Source organism: Wyeomyia smithii, chromosome 3 (assembly GCF_029784165.1).
Source record: "Wyeomyia smithii strain HCP4-BCI-WySm-NY-G18 chromosome 3, ASM2978416v1, whole genome shotgun sequence".
Lineage (NCBI taxonomy): Eukaryota > Metazoa > Arthropoda > Insecta > Diptera > Culicidae > Wyeomyia > Wyeomyia smithii.
Window position 1 is genome coordinate 118089465 of NC_073696.1, and position 17356 is coordinate 118106820.

At 35.9% G+C, this 17356-nt stretch overlaps 1 protein-coding gene across 1 annotated transcript; it reads left to right on the forward strand.

The window, feature by feature from the left end:
- The first annotated feature begins 9585 nt into the window (after window positions 1-9585).
- On the forward strand, window positions 9586-10867 carry LOC129731788 (uncharacterized). Its single transcript, XM_055692094.1, has 3 exons — window positions 9586-9804; window positions 9939-10303; window positions 10389-10867. Exons 1-3 carry the CDS (start codon window positions 9790-9792, stop codon window positions 10552-10554), a joined length of 546 nt encoding a protein of 181 aa, XP_055548069.1. The 5' UTR covers window positions 9586-9789; the 3' UTR covers window positions 10555-10867.
- Window positions 10868-17356: the final 6489 nt, after the last annotated feature.

Sequence of the window (17356 nt, forward strand, 5' to 3'; positions counted from 1 at the left end):
TACGGCCCACTGGACGAGCTCGTTGTTTAATTTTTGCAAACTTATCAGAGACAAAGCAGAAGGGTTACTTTTCACGGATCCACTTCAGCAGTCTAAACGTGTCACTTTGGAATTTGTTGTGATTATTAACGGTGAATGCTCCTATCTTTCGACATCAGACCTTGCAGAAGACTCTGGTAAGTAACAGATTGTATAGTGATATAAATATTCCTTTAATTTCTGCAAATATTGTTTTGGTGCTGCGAGCAACTCGAGTTGCGAAAGCAGTGATTGTCTTGCTCAACTTGCTAACCCTTTAAGCGCTTATTCAGTATCATTTTCATAAAATCTAGATTCTTTGAACCCTGCCTCAACAAACTGGATATTACGTTGGCGACTACAGGTGCATCTCACACAAATTCTAAGGATCCATTATACATGCTTACCCTAGGTATAAGAAAAAGGATCTGGAGAAAAAAGGTATTGATGATGCCATGAAAGCAAGGATCAGGAGCGAAATATCAAGAAAAAAACAGAGAGATGAAATGAAAATGACAAAACAGCAACTTCATTCTCTCAAGCTGAAACTGATATTGAGTGTCACCCGTGTCAATTCTCAATGAAAATCATATCAGTGAAAAAAATTGAAATTGAAGCTGGAAGTAATTCCATTTTCAGCTCAGTCGTGCTGGAATTGATGTTCACAGCTTTCAATTTCAATTGTAATTCTGTTGCTGACAGTGAAAATTTGCAGGCCTGCAACTCTGAAGATTGGTCTTATCCCATTCCCGGCGGAGAGAAATCAGTTTTGACGTGGGACTACGTCTTTGTATACTATACTGGGATGCATTCTGTAAAATTGGAAATGAAACTAACAAATGTTGCGTCAGATTTCAAACGTTAATAACAGCAAATATATTAAATACCAATATAGTTCACTTACGTGAAATTATGAAGACAAATTGAAAATGACAGAAGCGTTAGTCACCTTTTCGACCGCTAGGTGCGCCACTTCTGATTTTGTTCTACACAACATGCGAAATAGAGTAACTTTTGACAATAATATTACCCTAATGGGTACACTGAAAAAAATTCACATTTTATTGTGAAGTGGACTCGGCCGAATATTTTATGATAATAAAGTTCGCCTATGCATAAGGCAATCCATGGGTGGTGTTCCACGGTTTGTACGTTTGTCAACCTCCGACAATATTCTGAGTTGTAAAATGGCGACTTCCGGTGACTGGGAAACTGCCGAAAATGACCAAATACCTAATATGGGTGTTTTTTTTAACCAGAATGACGCTCAGAGGCCAGAAATTGTCTCGAAATGCCAGTTTGAAATCCAAGATGGCGACTTCCGGTTTTTGAAAAATCAGACAAAATTTTGAATTGTAAGATGGCGACTTCCAGTGATTGGAAAAAAGAGGAAAATGACCAAATACCACCAATATGGATGTTTCTTTAACTAGAATGACGCTCAGAGGCCAGAAATTGTCTCTGAATACCATTTTGAAATCCAAGATGGCGACTTCCGGTTTCTGAGAAACAGCGAGATATGACCAAATACCATCCAATATGGGTATTTCCGAAATTGTGATGATGCACTGAAACCACAAATCGACCTCAGACAACATTTTGAGTAGTAAAATGGCGACTTTTGGTGACTGGAAAACTGCCGAAAATGACCCAAAAACAACCAAATATGGATGTTTCTTTAACCAGAATGATGCTTAGAGGCCAGAAATTGTCTCCAAATGCCATTTTGAAATCCAATATGGCGACTTCCGGTTCCTAAACAACAGTGGCGAAGACCAAATAACACTCATTATGGGTATTTCGGGGATCGTTATGATGCACTGAAGCTACAAATCGACCTCAGATAACATTATGAATTGTAAAATGACGACTTCCGGTGAATGGGAACTGCCGAAAATAACCAAATAACACCTAATATGGGTATTTCTTCAACCGGCCGATTTCCATCCAATATGAGATGTTTCGATACCAGAATGATACACAGGAGCTAGAATCGACCACAGACAACATTTTGAATTCTAAGATGGTGACTTCCGGTTTCTGTAGAACAGCCGAAAATGAATAAATAACACCTATTATTGGTGTTTCTTAAACCAGAATGACGCTCAGGGGCCAGAAATTGTCTCCAAAAAAAATAGCTTAAAGGGACTAAATACCACCCAATATGAGTGTTTCTTTAACCAGAATGATGTATGGAGCTGAAAATTGACCTCAGACACCATTTTGAATTGTAAGATGGCAACTTCTGGGAAACAGCCGAATACTACTGCATATGAATATTTCCGTAATAGAAATAATGTATAGAAGCCAAGCATTGACCCTGGACACCATATTGAATTCGAAGATGACCACTTTCAGTTTCTGGAAAACAACGAAAATAACTGAATACCACCCAATATGAGTGTTTTCGGAATAGAGGTGATGTACTAAAGGCAAAAGTCGAGGATGTTGTCATTCCGATAAAACCAATAATTTCAAACGATATAAACAAATCGCAAGAAATCAATGAATTTGGAATGTTGAAAATTATTGAATTAAACACAAAAATAGGCGGGACGAAGTTTGCCGGGTCAGCTAGTAAATACATAAATATGCTGGTTAAAGCAAAGCTGCAAGTGATGAATACGAAGATTAGAACTCGAGAGTAAAAAATTCGGAGGGATAAAAAAAAAACAAAAAATACTTTCAAAACGAAGAAAACTTAACATTAAATAATAGTTTTTGCATAACAGTTGTTATCACTAATTATGTTTGTTTTGTTGAATATCTTTTATATATAATATAATAAAGCTTTTAAACCAATTACAACATGATATGTATCCATACTTAAATTGTTAAATTGATAGAACATTCTAGTGTTATCTAAGCAAAAAGTTGCACAACAACCTTATACGACTATTGACAACCATTGTACGGTTTCTCCTTTTATCTTTTTCACGAGGTAATTGAAATATTCATTTAATTGTACACCTCGTGGCCTGATTATTGAGCTTGAGCTTGACGGCCGCACATTTCGTAGTTGCTTCCCGTGATGGATCTGAGCTAGTGAAGTTACACAGGGAACCACGTATATAGCAACTTGGGATTAGTTTACCATTTACACGCCGTGGCCTGATTATTTGAATATTTCTTCTTCGTGCCTCGATAAGCTACATCTATTATATTATCAATATTCAACTCCCGGAATGGCGTTAGTTTTACATACAAACAATATACGCACGAAATCTGCAACATATTTTTTTCTGTGAAAGTATGAAATTGAGTCAACTAAATCTAAAATTGAGTAAATTCAGTTTCGTGTGTGAGAATGTCTCACGCTTACAACAATGCACAGTTTTACAGTAAGGCAATGTAGGCGGACACGAGTTTTTCGATGCGATTTTGTGGTTTTAGAGTAAAATTTTTTTCTAAGAACTTGTTTCTTATATTCAGTCTATTTTTTATGTGCAAACGAAAATTGGGGTGGTCCTGAAATCGACTAAATGAAAAAATTAACTTTTTATTTGCATAAATAAATGTATACATTCATCGGCACAGTTGTAGATCAACTAATTTTAAGCAACTTTCGGTATTTCTTCACAATATTTATACAATATTTGTTCTATCAAATGATCCCAAAAAATATTATTTATGTTTGCCCTAAACGGAGACATCAATATATCAAAAGGGCCTATTTTTAAAATAGAAATAGTGAACTCTTCATCTGTATAATATATCGACAATGTTTTTTCGTCAAAATTGGCGTATTTTTGATTAAAGTTACCCAAGAAAACTTTGTTTTTAAATTTGAATTGAAAAAATAGAGCGAAAAGACTATCTTGGAAACCAAATTCCATGTCTACAAAAAAGGTTTTTTACAAAGTAACTTAGAATTAGTTGGTCTACAAGTTTGCCAAAGAATGTTTTATTTCGTTGATTTTAGGACCACCCTAATTTTCATTCGCACATGAATAGAGGACTATGTATAAGAAACAACTTTTTACGAAAACTATGGCTTTAAACCGCAAACCAAAATCGCAACGAAAAGCCTATGTCCGCCTAAATTGCCTTACTGTACCACTGTGCAATGAGTTTAGTTACCTTTTTCACCACAAGAGGGGGTGTTCCCTGTCTGTCTTCACGGGAATATATGGGAAATTCGAGAGTGAACTATATTGTTATTTTAAGATATTTGATAACAGCATAACCACATGATGGATAACAATAACCAATATGTTGTTGGATAGATAAAATGTATAACAATTTTGTAATATGCTAGATATCACTATAATTTCATTGCTAAGCGTTGAAATTTAAAAAGTTTCAATGACAAATTTACGCAAATAATGAACCAATTACGTGCGAGCATTCCTAGCACAGACGACGTGAATGGACACCATTCGTTCCCTGTGATATTCTCTGTATTAATATCGAAATAAAAATTGACAGAGTCTCCCCGTCCCAATAGGTCAATTTATTTTTGCTTTCATGAGCGTAGACTAATATGATGTCTCGAAGGTAAAAGTTTTTCGAAAAGTTTAAAACAATACCCATCCTAAAACAATTTCTAAACCTACTTTCAGAACCTAATAAAAATTGATGTCTTGAAAGAAACATGCCGGTAAAAGCAACAGTACCAGTGGAGTAAAGAATAGCAGGTCTCTCGTCGTCTATGATTGCAGCGGTACTCTTCTATTCGTACATTTCAGCGGTACATTTCTATTCGTACTGCAGCGGTACTATTCGTATTGCAGTGGTACGCTTTTGTTCGTATGTTTCTATTCGTGTGCAATCGAGGAAAAACTACAATGCTGCTGTTGATGGTGATTGAGTTGATCTCATAAATATGATTGCCATAAATTACTCAACAAGAATTGAAAGTTTTTGCAAAGGATATTTATTTAATTTTATCTTCGATATTCACTAAATAATCGTGACCGGATAGTATCGAAAGAGTAAATTCCTAAATATACACATTTATAGAAGAGTAAGAGCCTGCGAATGCTTGTCAATTTTTTGTTTATTTACTAAGGTTCACTCAGAATCTCTTTTTACATTTCAAAATTATTAGATAATATATTATTATTCTAAGCTGTGCCATATAAACGTATATTAGCTGTCTTCGCAATGTAGTGCGAATGTAGTTGTAGGAAAATGAAAAAAATTGTCAAGCAAAAAACAAAAATGGAATTGTTGATTACTACGATTTTTTGCTGGAACTTGTTAATAATTTTGTTTAAAATATCTTCTTATGTTTGCCAATTAATAAACCTTTGTAAGGGCTTCCATGTTATTTTGAAAGTAAGATCCATATTATAGATTTGATTTATTCAGAGTTAAATGAGACAAAACCATTCATTATAATAACATAAGTATTATTGGAATTGTTTTTTTTAGGATATAGAGTTAATTCTGACTTTGACGCATTACAAGAAATGCTTGATGCTTCTTTAACAAGCACGATATGCTTGTGCATTGTCAGATACATGTTTTCCTTGAACAAAAAAACACTGCAGGCATAATATCGTCAGATATAAACGATATTCTTTCGAGTGTTGTTGAATATATTTCAAAAATTGATTTCCAGGGGAGGCTGAGCAAACACATTGATTCTGTCTGCAGACTCTGTATATTTTGTAACAAAAAATCCCCTGATTACAGTGTTTAGTCCCACGTAACCATTTCATACAACCCTAGGGCTGTATACCTTGTAGTATTTACCCTAAAAAACGAGCTTTAAACTCTTATTACTAATCAATTATATGAACAATTGGCACAAACTGTATTGTACATCAAAGATTTATCTGTTTTCTAAAGATACTGTATAGTTTCACCGTGCAAATTTTCAAGTATAATGGTAAAACTTTATTCAATTCTACCCGCCGGGAACGGGTTCAGGCGAACAAACAGAAAAAGTCTAGGAAAAGTTAAACAAAAATTGACCTGTACCAAAAAGGTCGATAATGCGACTTGAAACAAAGTTTAGACATGTTTATTAGGTGAATTGGTTGCTAAAAAGTGTTTTCATTAGTTTGATCATTACTACGATGAAAATTGCTCAGTGATTGGGACCGCCCTCAAAAGTGATCCATATATGTGTATTTGATAAGTCTATTTTTTGACATATTTTCTGAGAAATCTTGCAAAATATGGGAATAATAACTGATTTAACTGAAAAATCAAATAATTCTGTGACTAAACACAGTTATAGGATACTTTTGAACAATTCTTCTTCAAACATAACAATTTTTGTTTCAGAAAGAAAATCTTTTTGAAGGTTGATTTATAGGGAGAGTAGGGTAATGAGAAAACTTACGTAGCCTTAGTAGGGAGTAGAGGAGTCAAAAATTCCAAAAAAGATATTACGTAATTTGTGGATGACGCCTAACAGAATTAAAAGGAAAAAAGTTTTATCGTCTTCTCATAATACGAAAAAAAAACAGTGACAAAAATATGGCCCGAAAGCGAATAGTATTTTGTCGTACGTATTTAATCGGTTTGCTGCACGGGAGCGAAACAAATATACTCAAGCATGGTTATTGATTAACATTTTTATTGATTAACATTTATTTAGCATCATCGGACAACAGGGTCTACATGAAAAAAATAAAACTTAAAAACTAACAAATTAAAAAGAGCTTCGGCTACGCAATCGACATTCAAACGTTTCACAGCTAATATTGAAGTCGAACAAATGGAATACTGAATTAAAAATTTTACACATGGCAGTAATTGGTTCATTTTGACCATATGCAGTCCGATGAAAAGGGATTCTGAGAAAGTCAGTTGTCCGGAGAATTCTGGAGGGCGCGTTAACATTAATATTGGCTAGAATCCATGGCGCATCTATTGATCCACAAAGCACCTTTCCAACAAATACAGCACGCATGTCATCTCTTCTTTTCTCTAATGTGTCCATATCCAGCAACCTGCACCTATCTATATATGGAGGAAGCTCCACAGAATCTGTCCAAGGGAGACCTCGAAGTGCATATCTGATGAACCTTCTCTGTACCGATTCGATTCGTGCAGTCCAGAGCCCAGTATAAGGACTCCAAACAACTGCCGCTGTTTGAAGGACAGAGCGTACAAGTGTATAGTACAATGCTCGTAAGCAGTACGGAACACGGAACTCATTAGCAATTTTCATTATGAATCCCAGGTTCTTGCTTGCTTTGGAAATGATACTGCAAAGAAACGGTAATTCAAAGAATTAGAACGGTAGCAACTGTTCAACCACATAAAGTATTGTAGTCAGTAATCCGTCACTGAAGTGGCAAAAGAACAATTAGTGATTTGATTCATTATCATTCCACTGCTACTTGTCTAGAGTGTGAGCTTTCGTGTAAAAAATCTAAAGATAAAATTGTAGATATGTTGTTAAAAAAATAAAAATATTAACAGGTTGCTATAACCCACATTTTTATTATATTTTGATATCATTATATAGTAAAATTGGTTAATCCTCTTAAAATTTTTGAATAACAAATTTTATTTGAATGTAGTAAGTATCTACTTCACAACAAAGAATTAATCTTTGTTTTTACTCATAACAAAAAGCAAAATAAAACTACGCGACCATTATTTTTGTAACACGAAACCAGCCGGGAATTTGAATAATAATCTGAATAATAGTTTTGTTAAGAAACTCGAATCGGAAAACATCCAAAACATTCTGCAGAGGTTGCTGCTGCTCACTCGCTACACCCTTCATTTATGATTATGATCCAATATTGGCGGACATGCTCCAGCGAAGTGATCCAACAACGCACTGAAACGCATGTCCACGATCATCATTGAGGCAGCTACTAATGCGATAATAGACTGTCCGACCCCAGCAGCGGTTGCGGAACAAAAATTTTGCCGAACGTCGGGCGTCATGAGCGAGTTCTGCACCGTCGCTGCAAGAAGTGCCCTCGAATTCGGACGGACGTACGTGTCCAATAAGAGGAAAAGAAATATACACGACAACAGAATCGTACTTTTCCGGACCAGCAATCAAGGGCAACTTGTTATTATTTATACTTTTACGCGGAACATACGAGTTCATGTATATGTACTATAAGGCATGTTCTAGTAGATATATTAGGCGATCAACTTTACACTTAATATACTATGTCTACTCGTTTCATGGGTTTGGCGATGGTGCCTTCCACTTTGTGGCGGGTTCGGCTCAAATCGCCGGCAGTGGAACGATGTCTCTTTCTTTCGTGCTCGCATTGATTTCCGCAAGCCTAGTCGCGAACTCGTCACCCGGCTTGGCCCCTCTTCTCCTCATCGTGCGAAAATGGAGTACACTGTTTGGACAGTGTGTATCTGATGGGTAAACTTTTCTGGTGAAGCGCATGAGCACTTACTCTACTATACTAACACTATATGCTCTCCAATACAATATACTTTGAGTACCGTTAGTCGGGGTGAGATTATGCCAGTGGGGGTGAGATTGTGCCATCCAACCCGTGACTTGTCAGCCATTTCTCTCGGGTCAGGAGACTCATCTGTCTTAGTTAAGGATTCAGGGAAACTTATTTAAGAAAAATTGATTTCGTGATTGCCATGGGATGGCTGACAAACAATGGGTTTGTATGACACAATCTCACCCCGGCTGACGGTACTTATTTTGTGGTTGAGCAACCTTTCAGTATCCTTAGCAACCTCTATTTTATGAACCAAGCTATTTCATAGTATTTTTGAGGGTTATTTCATATTATTTTTTCGTTTCGATCGTATCGCAGATAGATCGTGATGCATAAAGTTATAAACCATTTATTTCGATTGGCAATAATCGCCAACGGCAGGATATTGTTCATATTTCCGTAATGTTTGTTTAGAAGGAGAGAATTGTCACATTTTGTTTTTTTTTTTATTTTACTTCCAAAAACTCAAATGAGCTTGTAAAATTATCACGCTTTTTTATTTTGGGCAACACATTAAATAGTTTTTAGTTGATGATAGAAAAATGAAGTAACTGGAAAAAGTACAAAATAATTTTGGAAAATATAGTTCAGCAGGAACTCTAACCGGTGATTAGAAGTTGTAGGTTCGTTTCCCACCTGCTGAACTATATTTTTAAATTTCTACTATCCTATTGCTAGTTGAATTATTTTCCTATCATCAACCCTACATTTACAGCGAAAAAACAAAATTAAAAATTGCATGAGCAAAAAAGAGTTATAAAAATATGTAACGTAACTGTGCTGAGGTTTAATATTTATTAGTGTTACTTCTTGAAGCTTATAGTTTTACGTTACCATGTTTATCAAATTTTTTGAAGAATAATATTTTTGAGTATTAATCGACCTAAACAAGTTGTAGTTTTTTTATTATAATATGCAGTCTAATTACATAACACTTTTTGCTGTTCAATCAAACCTGTTCAGATGCTGTTATCAATGCATTTTTACAACATCTTTTTTACCAATGTCTGCAACAGTATGTCTCACTGTGCAGAGGCCCGCCACTGGTGGTTCCGATGACCAAGGAGCTATATAGCGCGGCAAATCCTGTTTGCGATCTCTTTCGCTCACCCGCGCACAAAAACCACCTTCGGACGGTTGTCGTACGAGCGAACCCACGAACTGCCGATTGCATGGGAAAAGAGAGTACACAGGTCATGTTAGAATATAGAAGCATTGGACTCCGAGCGCGGGCTGGGTGTGGTGTTACTATAAAAGACATGAACTGATCCTCCAAAGATCAGTGTTCGGTACTCAATTGGAAGTTTTGTGTTAAGCAACAAAATCCGTTACGGTAACATAGAAGTCCAAGTTGAAAATTCTTAACAGTGCAAACATGTATTCGAAAATGGTAAGGATCAACGACGTTCGGAGAAGAACAGTGCTTTTTTAGTGCAAAGGACTTTTAGTTCTAGTTATAAATGACGATTTTGTGAACAGTGACTCTTTCCCATTCGTTATTTATCAAGTGTTTTTGGATTGCAGATCGCAGTTTTGGCTTTGGCCGCTGTTTGCATCGCGGCTCCGCAACACCAAGAAGCGGCCCGATATCCAGCTGGTGTGAATCCGGCGGCTTGTCCATCGTATCCAAATTGCGATAATGCCGCCCTGCACAACCCAAATCCACACAACAATCACGCTGCCAATCACTGGAACCCGAACTGGAACGTCCAGCCAAGCTGGAACGCAGCTCCCCAACCTGCCTGGAATGCTCAACCAGCATGGAATGCCCAGCCAGCCTGGAACGCACCTCAGCCAGCATGGAATGCCCAGCCAAGCTGGAACTCTTATCCAGCCGTTACCGGACCAACTCACAATCATTTGGCTGCTCCCTCTGCTGGTGGTGACAAGTACGTTCCCGTTCCAATCTTATTTTCATCCCTATGGGTTAGTACAATATCTAATGAAAGTTGTATCTTTTCATGCTTTTTGCAGATATCCAGCTGGTGTGAGCCCACACAGTTGTCCAAACTATCCTTTCTGTGATAACTCTGCTCCAGCCGGTGCCCCACACGTTGCTCCGCTGCCAGGATACACCGAGCGTCAGTACCCAGCCGGAGTTTCCCCCCACAGTTGTCCCAACTTCCCATACTGCAACTAAATCTAACTGTGATCAGTGCCTTAGTTACTCACTTAGCCAGATACTCATTTCGACTTCCTCTATAACGCGTTCCCTTCAAGCATCTAAAGCGTACTTCATCAAAGCTATATTTTCGAGGTCGAGAACCGCCGAGTCCTTTTCAAACTAAGCTATCACTGCCATGATTGTTTTGTGTAAATAATGTTCCATTTAGGATCGTTGATGTTGATGTGCATGTGAATGTATTGTGTAGTTTCTTAAGCACCTGCTTCGTGCAGATATGAAAAGAATGTAATGAAAATATATTATATGCAACATGAGATTATATCTTGAATCCGGTTTGTGTTATGTTTATTGATGTGTGATACAAGGAAGTCGTGACGTTTCTGAGAGCTTCATCATAAGGTACGCTCTAGAATAGTCTTGGAGTTTATTTTAAAAATAAAAATAAACTGTTTCACAGTTCATTAAGCAGACAATGTGTGCAGCAGGGGAAGCGAAAAATAAGTGAGCTGGAAATATGATACAGATTTGGAAAAATATACCGCATCCCGACGGGTTCAGTTTTACAGTTCTATAAACTCCACTCTATAGCAATTCCACTAGAGATATAAGTCAATCCATTTACGATGAAAATTTACGTATGCGTGCGTTTTAAAAATATTCCCTCTTGAAAACGAAACCATCTAACAAAATCATCTCTACAAATTTTTGCTGACATTTAAATGTTTAGCTTCTTTTTTTTGAACTTACTAAGGAATTTAGTCTTCAAAATTGTGCAAAAACGCAATAGTCCGCAAAAAAGGAATTTTAAACGGGCCTATTCATATTATCTTTAACCGATGCAATGAGTAAGTTTTCCCCATTTATGATCGTAAGAGGGAAGCTACAAAATGTTACCTTCGTTAAACATGGATGATGGATTTCACGCCAACTCGACTAGATGTTGGCAGCATCCTCTCAGTACATTTTCTTCGAAAATTTATCTATACTAACATGTGACAAGGGCTGAAGTTATTTTTATTAATCAATATCTGAATAATGACAAGAGATAGAGAAAAGGTGTCAAGGGATGTCTACTGGGAGATTATCTTAAATTTCATTCAAAAATATTGAATAATTAAATTTGAGATCCTACACTGCAAAATCATTTGAAAACAAAAAGTGATTTTAAAAAAATCGGGTATATCAGTTATTTTATAAATGAGTTTATTAGATAGAAACTTTTTTCATAAGAAGTGACCATTTTGATTTGTTCAGAAAAATTTTTGACAACTGAATCGTCTGTCTAAATAACTTAGTTTTAAAAAAAACTGAGATGTCCGATTTTTTTTACATTACTTTAAAAATTGGCTTTTTTTCTGCCTTGGTTTTCATACATAATTTGTTTGTGTATTTTGTTGCAAAACCAGTTTTCTCCGAGTTTGAACATATTTCAACTTAAAGGGCAACAATGGCGCCATTTTGAATTTTTTAGAAATCGGAAATGTTCGATGTTTTTTCAACGCCATGTTGTTTTAAGACCTAATATCAAAATTCTAAGAGTTTGTCCACATATTAGCATCTTCTGACCCATCTGTAAAAAAAACAGATCTTTAATCGAACAAAAAGTGAGTTCAAAACGGAGGGTCAACAAATTTTTGGCATGGTTTTAGTATATTTCACAAAGCAAAATAATATCAAGTATGTCTGAGCATTATTGGTATTGCGCTGTTATCTAAAAGTGGTAGTCAAATTATGTCTTATATAGAGTAAAAAAGTCTCAGGAATCGATTGGTAGATGTCTGATCGTAAAATATCAGCAACATATCAATTTTGCCCCAATTCCCCTACAATACCAAATTAGGTTTATCTCGATGTCACATTAAACTTTATCGTAGACGCGATGATTCAGTCTCATAGCTGAAGCGAGATTTATATGTTTTTACCATAAAATGAAAATGAAATTTATATCGGCCTTATTTGTTAATGAACAAAATAAAACTATATCATCTGACGAGGTTTAAATGAAAAAAATGATTCTGCACTAATCTTAGAAGATGGAAAAAAATTTGAAAAACATTCGCCGGTTCCTATTCTTCAATAAATTTGTATTTTTAGAAATTTACTCTTTCGATGTTCTGCCGGTCGCGACTACTTAGTGATCATTGAAGATAAAATAAAGAAAAATAATGGTCGTAAAAATGTTCAATTTTCGTTGAGTAATTTGTAGTTTTATGGTAACCATATTGCTGAAATGAACCGTTATTCACCATTAGCAGCAGCATTACACACGAGTAGAAATCGTGAACCGCTTCAATGATAGACCTGCGGCGCTCTGCTCTATCTATACCGTACCGTACTGTTGCCTTTACCAGCATGTTTTCTCTCAGGACATCAGTTTCAATAAGGTTCTAACAGCAAGATAACAAATTGATTAAGGAATCGAGGCGAATGACCAACACATGGTTAAAACTTCGTTAATATAAAATAAATAATAAGGCTGATACAAATTTCGAATTCTTTTTATGTCCAAGGTTATCAAAGTTAGGCAAAAAATAAATAACACCGAGACGAAAAAAAAAAAGAAACATCTTTGATCAAAGTTTGTGTGCAAGTTATGACGTTTGTAACTAAATTAAGCATTTATGCTGTCGGAAAACCAATGAAATGAACAAAACGGTTTAAGCTTTTTTTTTTCTTCCCCTTCCAATATTCAAGATTTTTGAAGGGGAGGGGGGGGGGGTTGACATAAAATGAAGATAAAATTTTTAACGGCCTAAATAAATAAATAATAAATAAATAAATAATTGATTAAGGAAGCGAGCTGTTTCAAATTTTTAGAAGAAACTTTACCTTCGAGGCATAAAATTAGTCTTATTTCATGGAAGCACATATTAATTGATCTGTTTATATACTGATATAGAGAATGTCACAGTAAATGGTAAAACAAAGACGTAGTCCCACGTTAAAATCGATTAAGTTGAGACGCCATGGCAATGTCAATTTGTTTAAAGGAGGAACATTGGCAACGGTTCCGGATTTTAATTTCTCACCCGAATCAAGTTTCCCGTTCATATTTTCTTGAAATTGTTTGAAGTTGTCTATTTTGTCCGATTGTGATCTTTCTCTTTTAAGTTCGATGAGTAATCACTCCGTTTCGGACACCAGAATTGGTGCTCGTGGTATAAATACTCATTGCTACAATTTCATCTTGTAATTTCCAGTCAAATATCATGTCCTTGATTGCTTCAGCTTCTATAGCTGCTATACCATTCGGTAAAGCAGGCTAATATTTTTGACAGTTTTTCTTCGGTAGCCATGAATTAGCAATCTGTCTTCTTTTCTTCCATTGACGTTATTCGGAATACCATCCCAATGCAGCCTTCAATTTTATATGAAAATTTAGTATGACTTGTAACGTTTTTTTGCATCGTTGGAATCATGTTGGGTCTTAAACTCTCTCTTACTGGTCCAACATCAATAACACTTAGGTTGAAACGCAGTGATTTAGCATTTATACATTGTATAAGCTAAAACTCACACGCGTTCTAGCTAAAGTAGGTTTTTCAAACGCAGTTTAATTTAATAGAGACTCCTAGAGCTTTCGAAATGCTACCGATTGCGGTCCAGGTCAATGGAAAAACTTATGATGCCAAACACGTGTGTTTGTAAATAAAGTCAAGTCTACATTGATCAAGAAAATCAAAGATTAAACTGAGCCACCCGAATATAAATTCAAATGTCCTGATTACATAATGCAACAAAAATTTACTTTTTCTTCTGCCTTGGTTTCGGTGTATGATTTTTCATGTATTTTGACGCAAAAACAAATTTCCCCAAGTTTGAACACATTTTACCTTGAAAAAAAAAACTTAAATCGGACAAAAACTGAGCTCAAAACGGTGATTCTACGAAAACGGTTTTTGCATGTATTTGTATACACTAAGGTCGCTTTTTATGCGGCTTTTTTTACGTGGATTTCGGAATTTACGCGGATTTCGGGATTTACGCGGTTTTTTACGCGGATTCCGGAATTTACGCGGTTTTTTACGCGGATTCCGGAACTTACGCGGTTTTTTTACGCGTCTCATAGCTGAAGCGAGATTTTTATGTGGATCAGAAACCTACCAATCGATTCCTGACACTTTTTCACTCAATATAAGACAGATTTCAACTACCACTTTTACAAATTAACGCATTACTATTAACGCTCATATACACTTGATATTATTTCGCTTTGTGAAATATACTAAAACCATGCCAAAACCGTTTTCATAGAATCACCGTTTTGAGCTCAGTTTTTGTCCGATTTAAGATCTGTATTCTTAAAAGAGGGGTAAGAAAATGCTTATATGTGGACAAACTCTTAGAATTTTGATATTTGGCTTCAACACAAAATGGCGTCGAAAAAATATCAAAAATTTCCGATTTCTCAAAAATTTAAAACGGCGTCACTGGTGCCCCTTAAGGTGAAATGTGTTCAAACTCGGGGAAGTTTGATTAGGCGTCAAAATACATAAAAAAATCATGCATAGAAGCCAAAGCAAAAAAATTGTTGCACTGTGTTGTTGATTTGAAACATCAGCTTTTAAACCATCAGCTTTGAAATAATCGATGTTATTTGTACGTGAAGCTTTATTATAAGGGGCAAAGATAAGAAAAAATATTCTTCCCTGGCTATGCCATTCAATAACGAATATGTTTAAACGATTTATTTGACATTTATATCGCAGCTAATTGAAAAACAGTGAAGTTATTACAACGTGAAGGTTTCTTTTCATTAAACAGTACCGCAAACCGCAGAGGGAGTTTCAATGTCACGTGTTGAAGATGATCACTGACCTTTTCGTTTCCCATGACTACGCGTGTCAGAGACGTCAAAAACTTGCACAAATACACTCATACAATGGAAGGTTGCACTAACATAAAAGCATAGTAAAAATGTAGAATAAAAACATCAATCTTTCGACTTTTGTCTATCGGTCAATGCACTGTTCGACACTTTGATTTACTGAATTCATTCTCAAATAACAGATAAACGTTACTATTAGTGAAATTCAAAAATTCATATAAAGGTTATATTCATGATATTCATTGCCAAAGACTTATGAAGAGTAACATTAGAAAAATATGATGGAATCGTTTATATTGTTGAAATTCTTATTTCTAAAGTACGGTCCAGGGAGTAATCTGCCTTCGGATGGTTTACTTCGCAAGGTCATTCAAAGATATCATGTCTGCAATCGTTTAAAATGAATTTGGTATCGGTAGTGATCGAACCTCAGTAGTGATAGCGTGACGAAGAATAACAAAAAGGCGATTAAAAGATCGGCTACCGAGCACTGTCAAAAAGAAATATTCGGTTCATTTTCCATGCACTTTAATTCGTTAATAAATGAATAAGATGTTGTTACTGGTAACGCATATTCAGTTATATGATATTGAATTTTTGCAGCTCCGTGCAGCGGTTTACATGGTTTCCAAGCAGCGAAGATCGCACTAGCACATCCCTGCTCTTTTTCCACCTGATCGCAAGGACGTGGCCGGCGCCGTTGTTGATCATTGAAAAGAAGTATTGTGTCACTAAAACCGGAGATGCCAGATGTTTTTGAAAATATCTCCAACTGCTCGAAAAACCGATAAAACCTGCTTGAAATCTGAAAAAAAGTCTATCTGTGATTCGAAAAAAATTCGCTCGCGCAGGCAAAATCTGCACACATTTTGAGAAAGTTTGCGCAAACATAAGGAGACTCGGACAAAAAATGTGCAGAAACTATAGAAAAATTGCAAAATGAATCAATCTGCACACGGAATCCCTGTCTAAAACTTGTATGATGAGGATGGGCCGGTCACTCCCAGCCTCATTCAGTTGTGTTATTTTACTGATTCGGATCAACCACGGAGTAGCAACCACTGATATGTGCAATCAGTACAGCTATAATGATTGCATAAATGAATCATATTTCTCTTCTCACTCGGAGTTCTTTATTTGACTTCAACCCTTTATAACGTACGGTAAGATGTCATGTAGTCTAGTACTTTTTTTTACATCCTGCTAAGAGCGATGATAATTGATTGCTTGTTTTTCGGTAGGGGAGGATTGTACAAAACGCACCAGTTAAGCATTTACGCGATTTACAGCGCTTCAAATCATTTTAAAGCGACATTGAACGTGTAGTATGGTTGTAGGATCTATTTATTGTATGGTATATGACGAAGTTTGCAATGAAATACTCGATTTCAATGTCTTTTTTGGTAAAAATTACCATTGCCGCCAAACAAGCCCGTGACCAAAACGCACCACAACAAAGGTCAGTATGCTCCAAAGCAGTATGCTAATATGCCACTAGCAGAAATCAGCACGCGAAGTTAGAAGCGCTTGATGTCTCGAAAGTAAAATCAAAAATAATGGAACACGCTCTAAGTTGTCAAGCAATCTCCTGCAAGCTCTTCGTAGTGCATTCTGCCCCAATTTTAATGTTGATTGTTTTTAGGTAAAAATTGACGAACGTTGGTGAAATAATTTGAACTACTCATAGCATTATAAACCCCAAAAGTGTAAAGGTTAGGGCAACCATAGTTTTTTGTATAATTTACAAGTCAGTTATTCATAAAAGCTTAAATAAAATTCATAAATAATTACATGTTGGACAGAGCCACAGCCAATTGCACAGTTTTTTGAGTATTTTAGCCATTATGGCACACTTTTTTATATGAGAACTGTAGAGAAGCTGGGTTTTTATGAGAAAAGCGCAGAATTTCGTCATATAAAGCCATATGTATAAGTATTTTGGGGAATTAATAGGATGGGCCATCTTACCCAACAGGTGCGTCTTGTACG

Coding starts and splice junctions, on each gene's coding strand:
- LOC129731788 (XM_055692094.1), top strand. Junction 10,304..10,388: donor CCCTCTGCTGGTGGTGACAA/GTACGTTCCCGT, acceptor TGCTTTTTGCAG/ATATCCAGCTGGTGTGAGCC.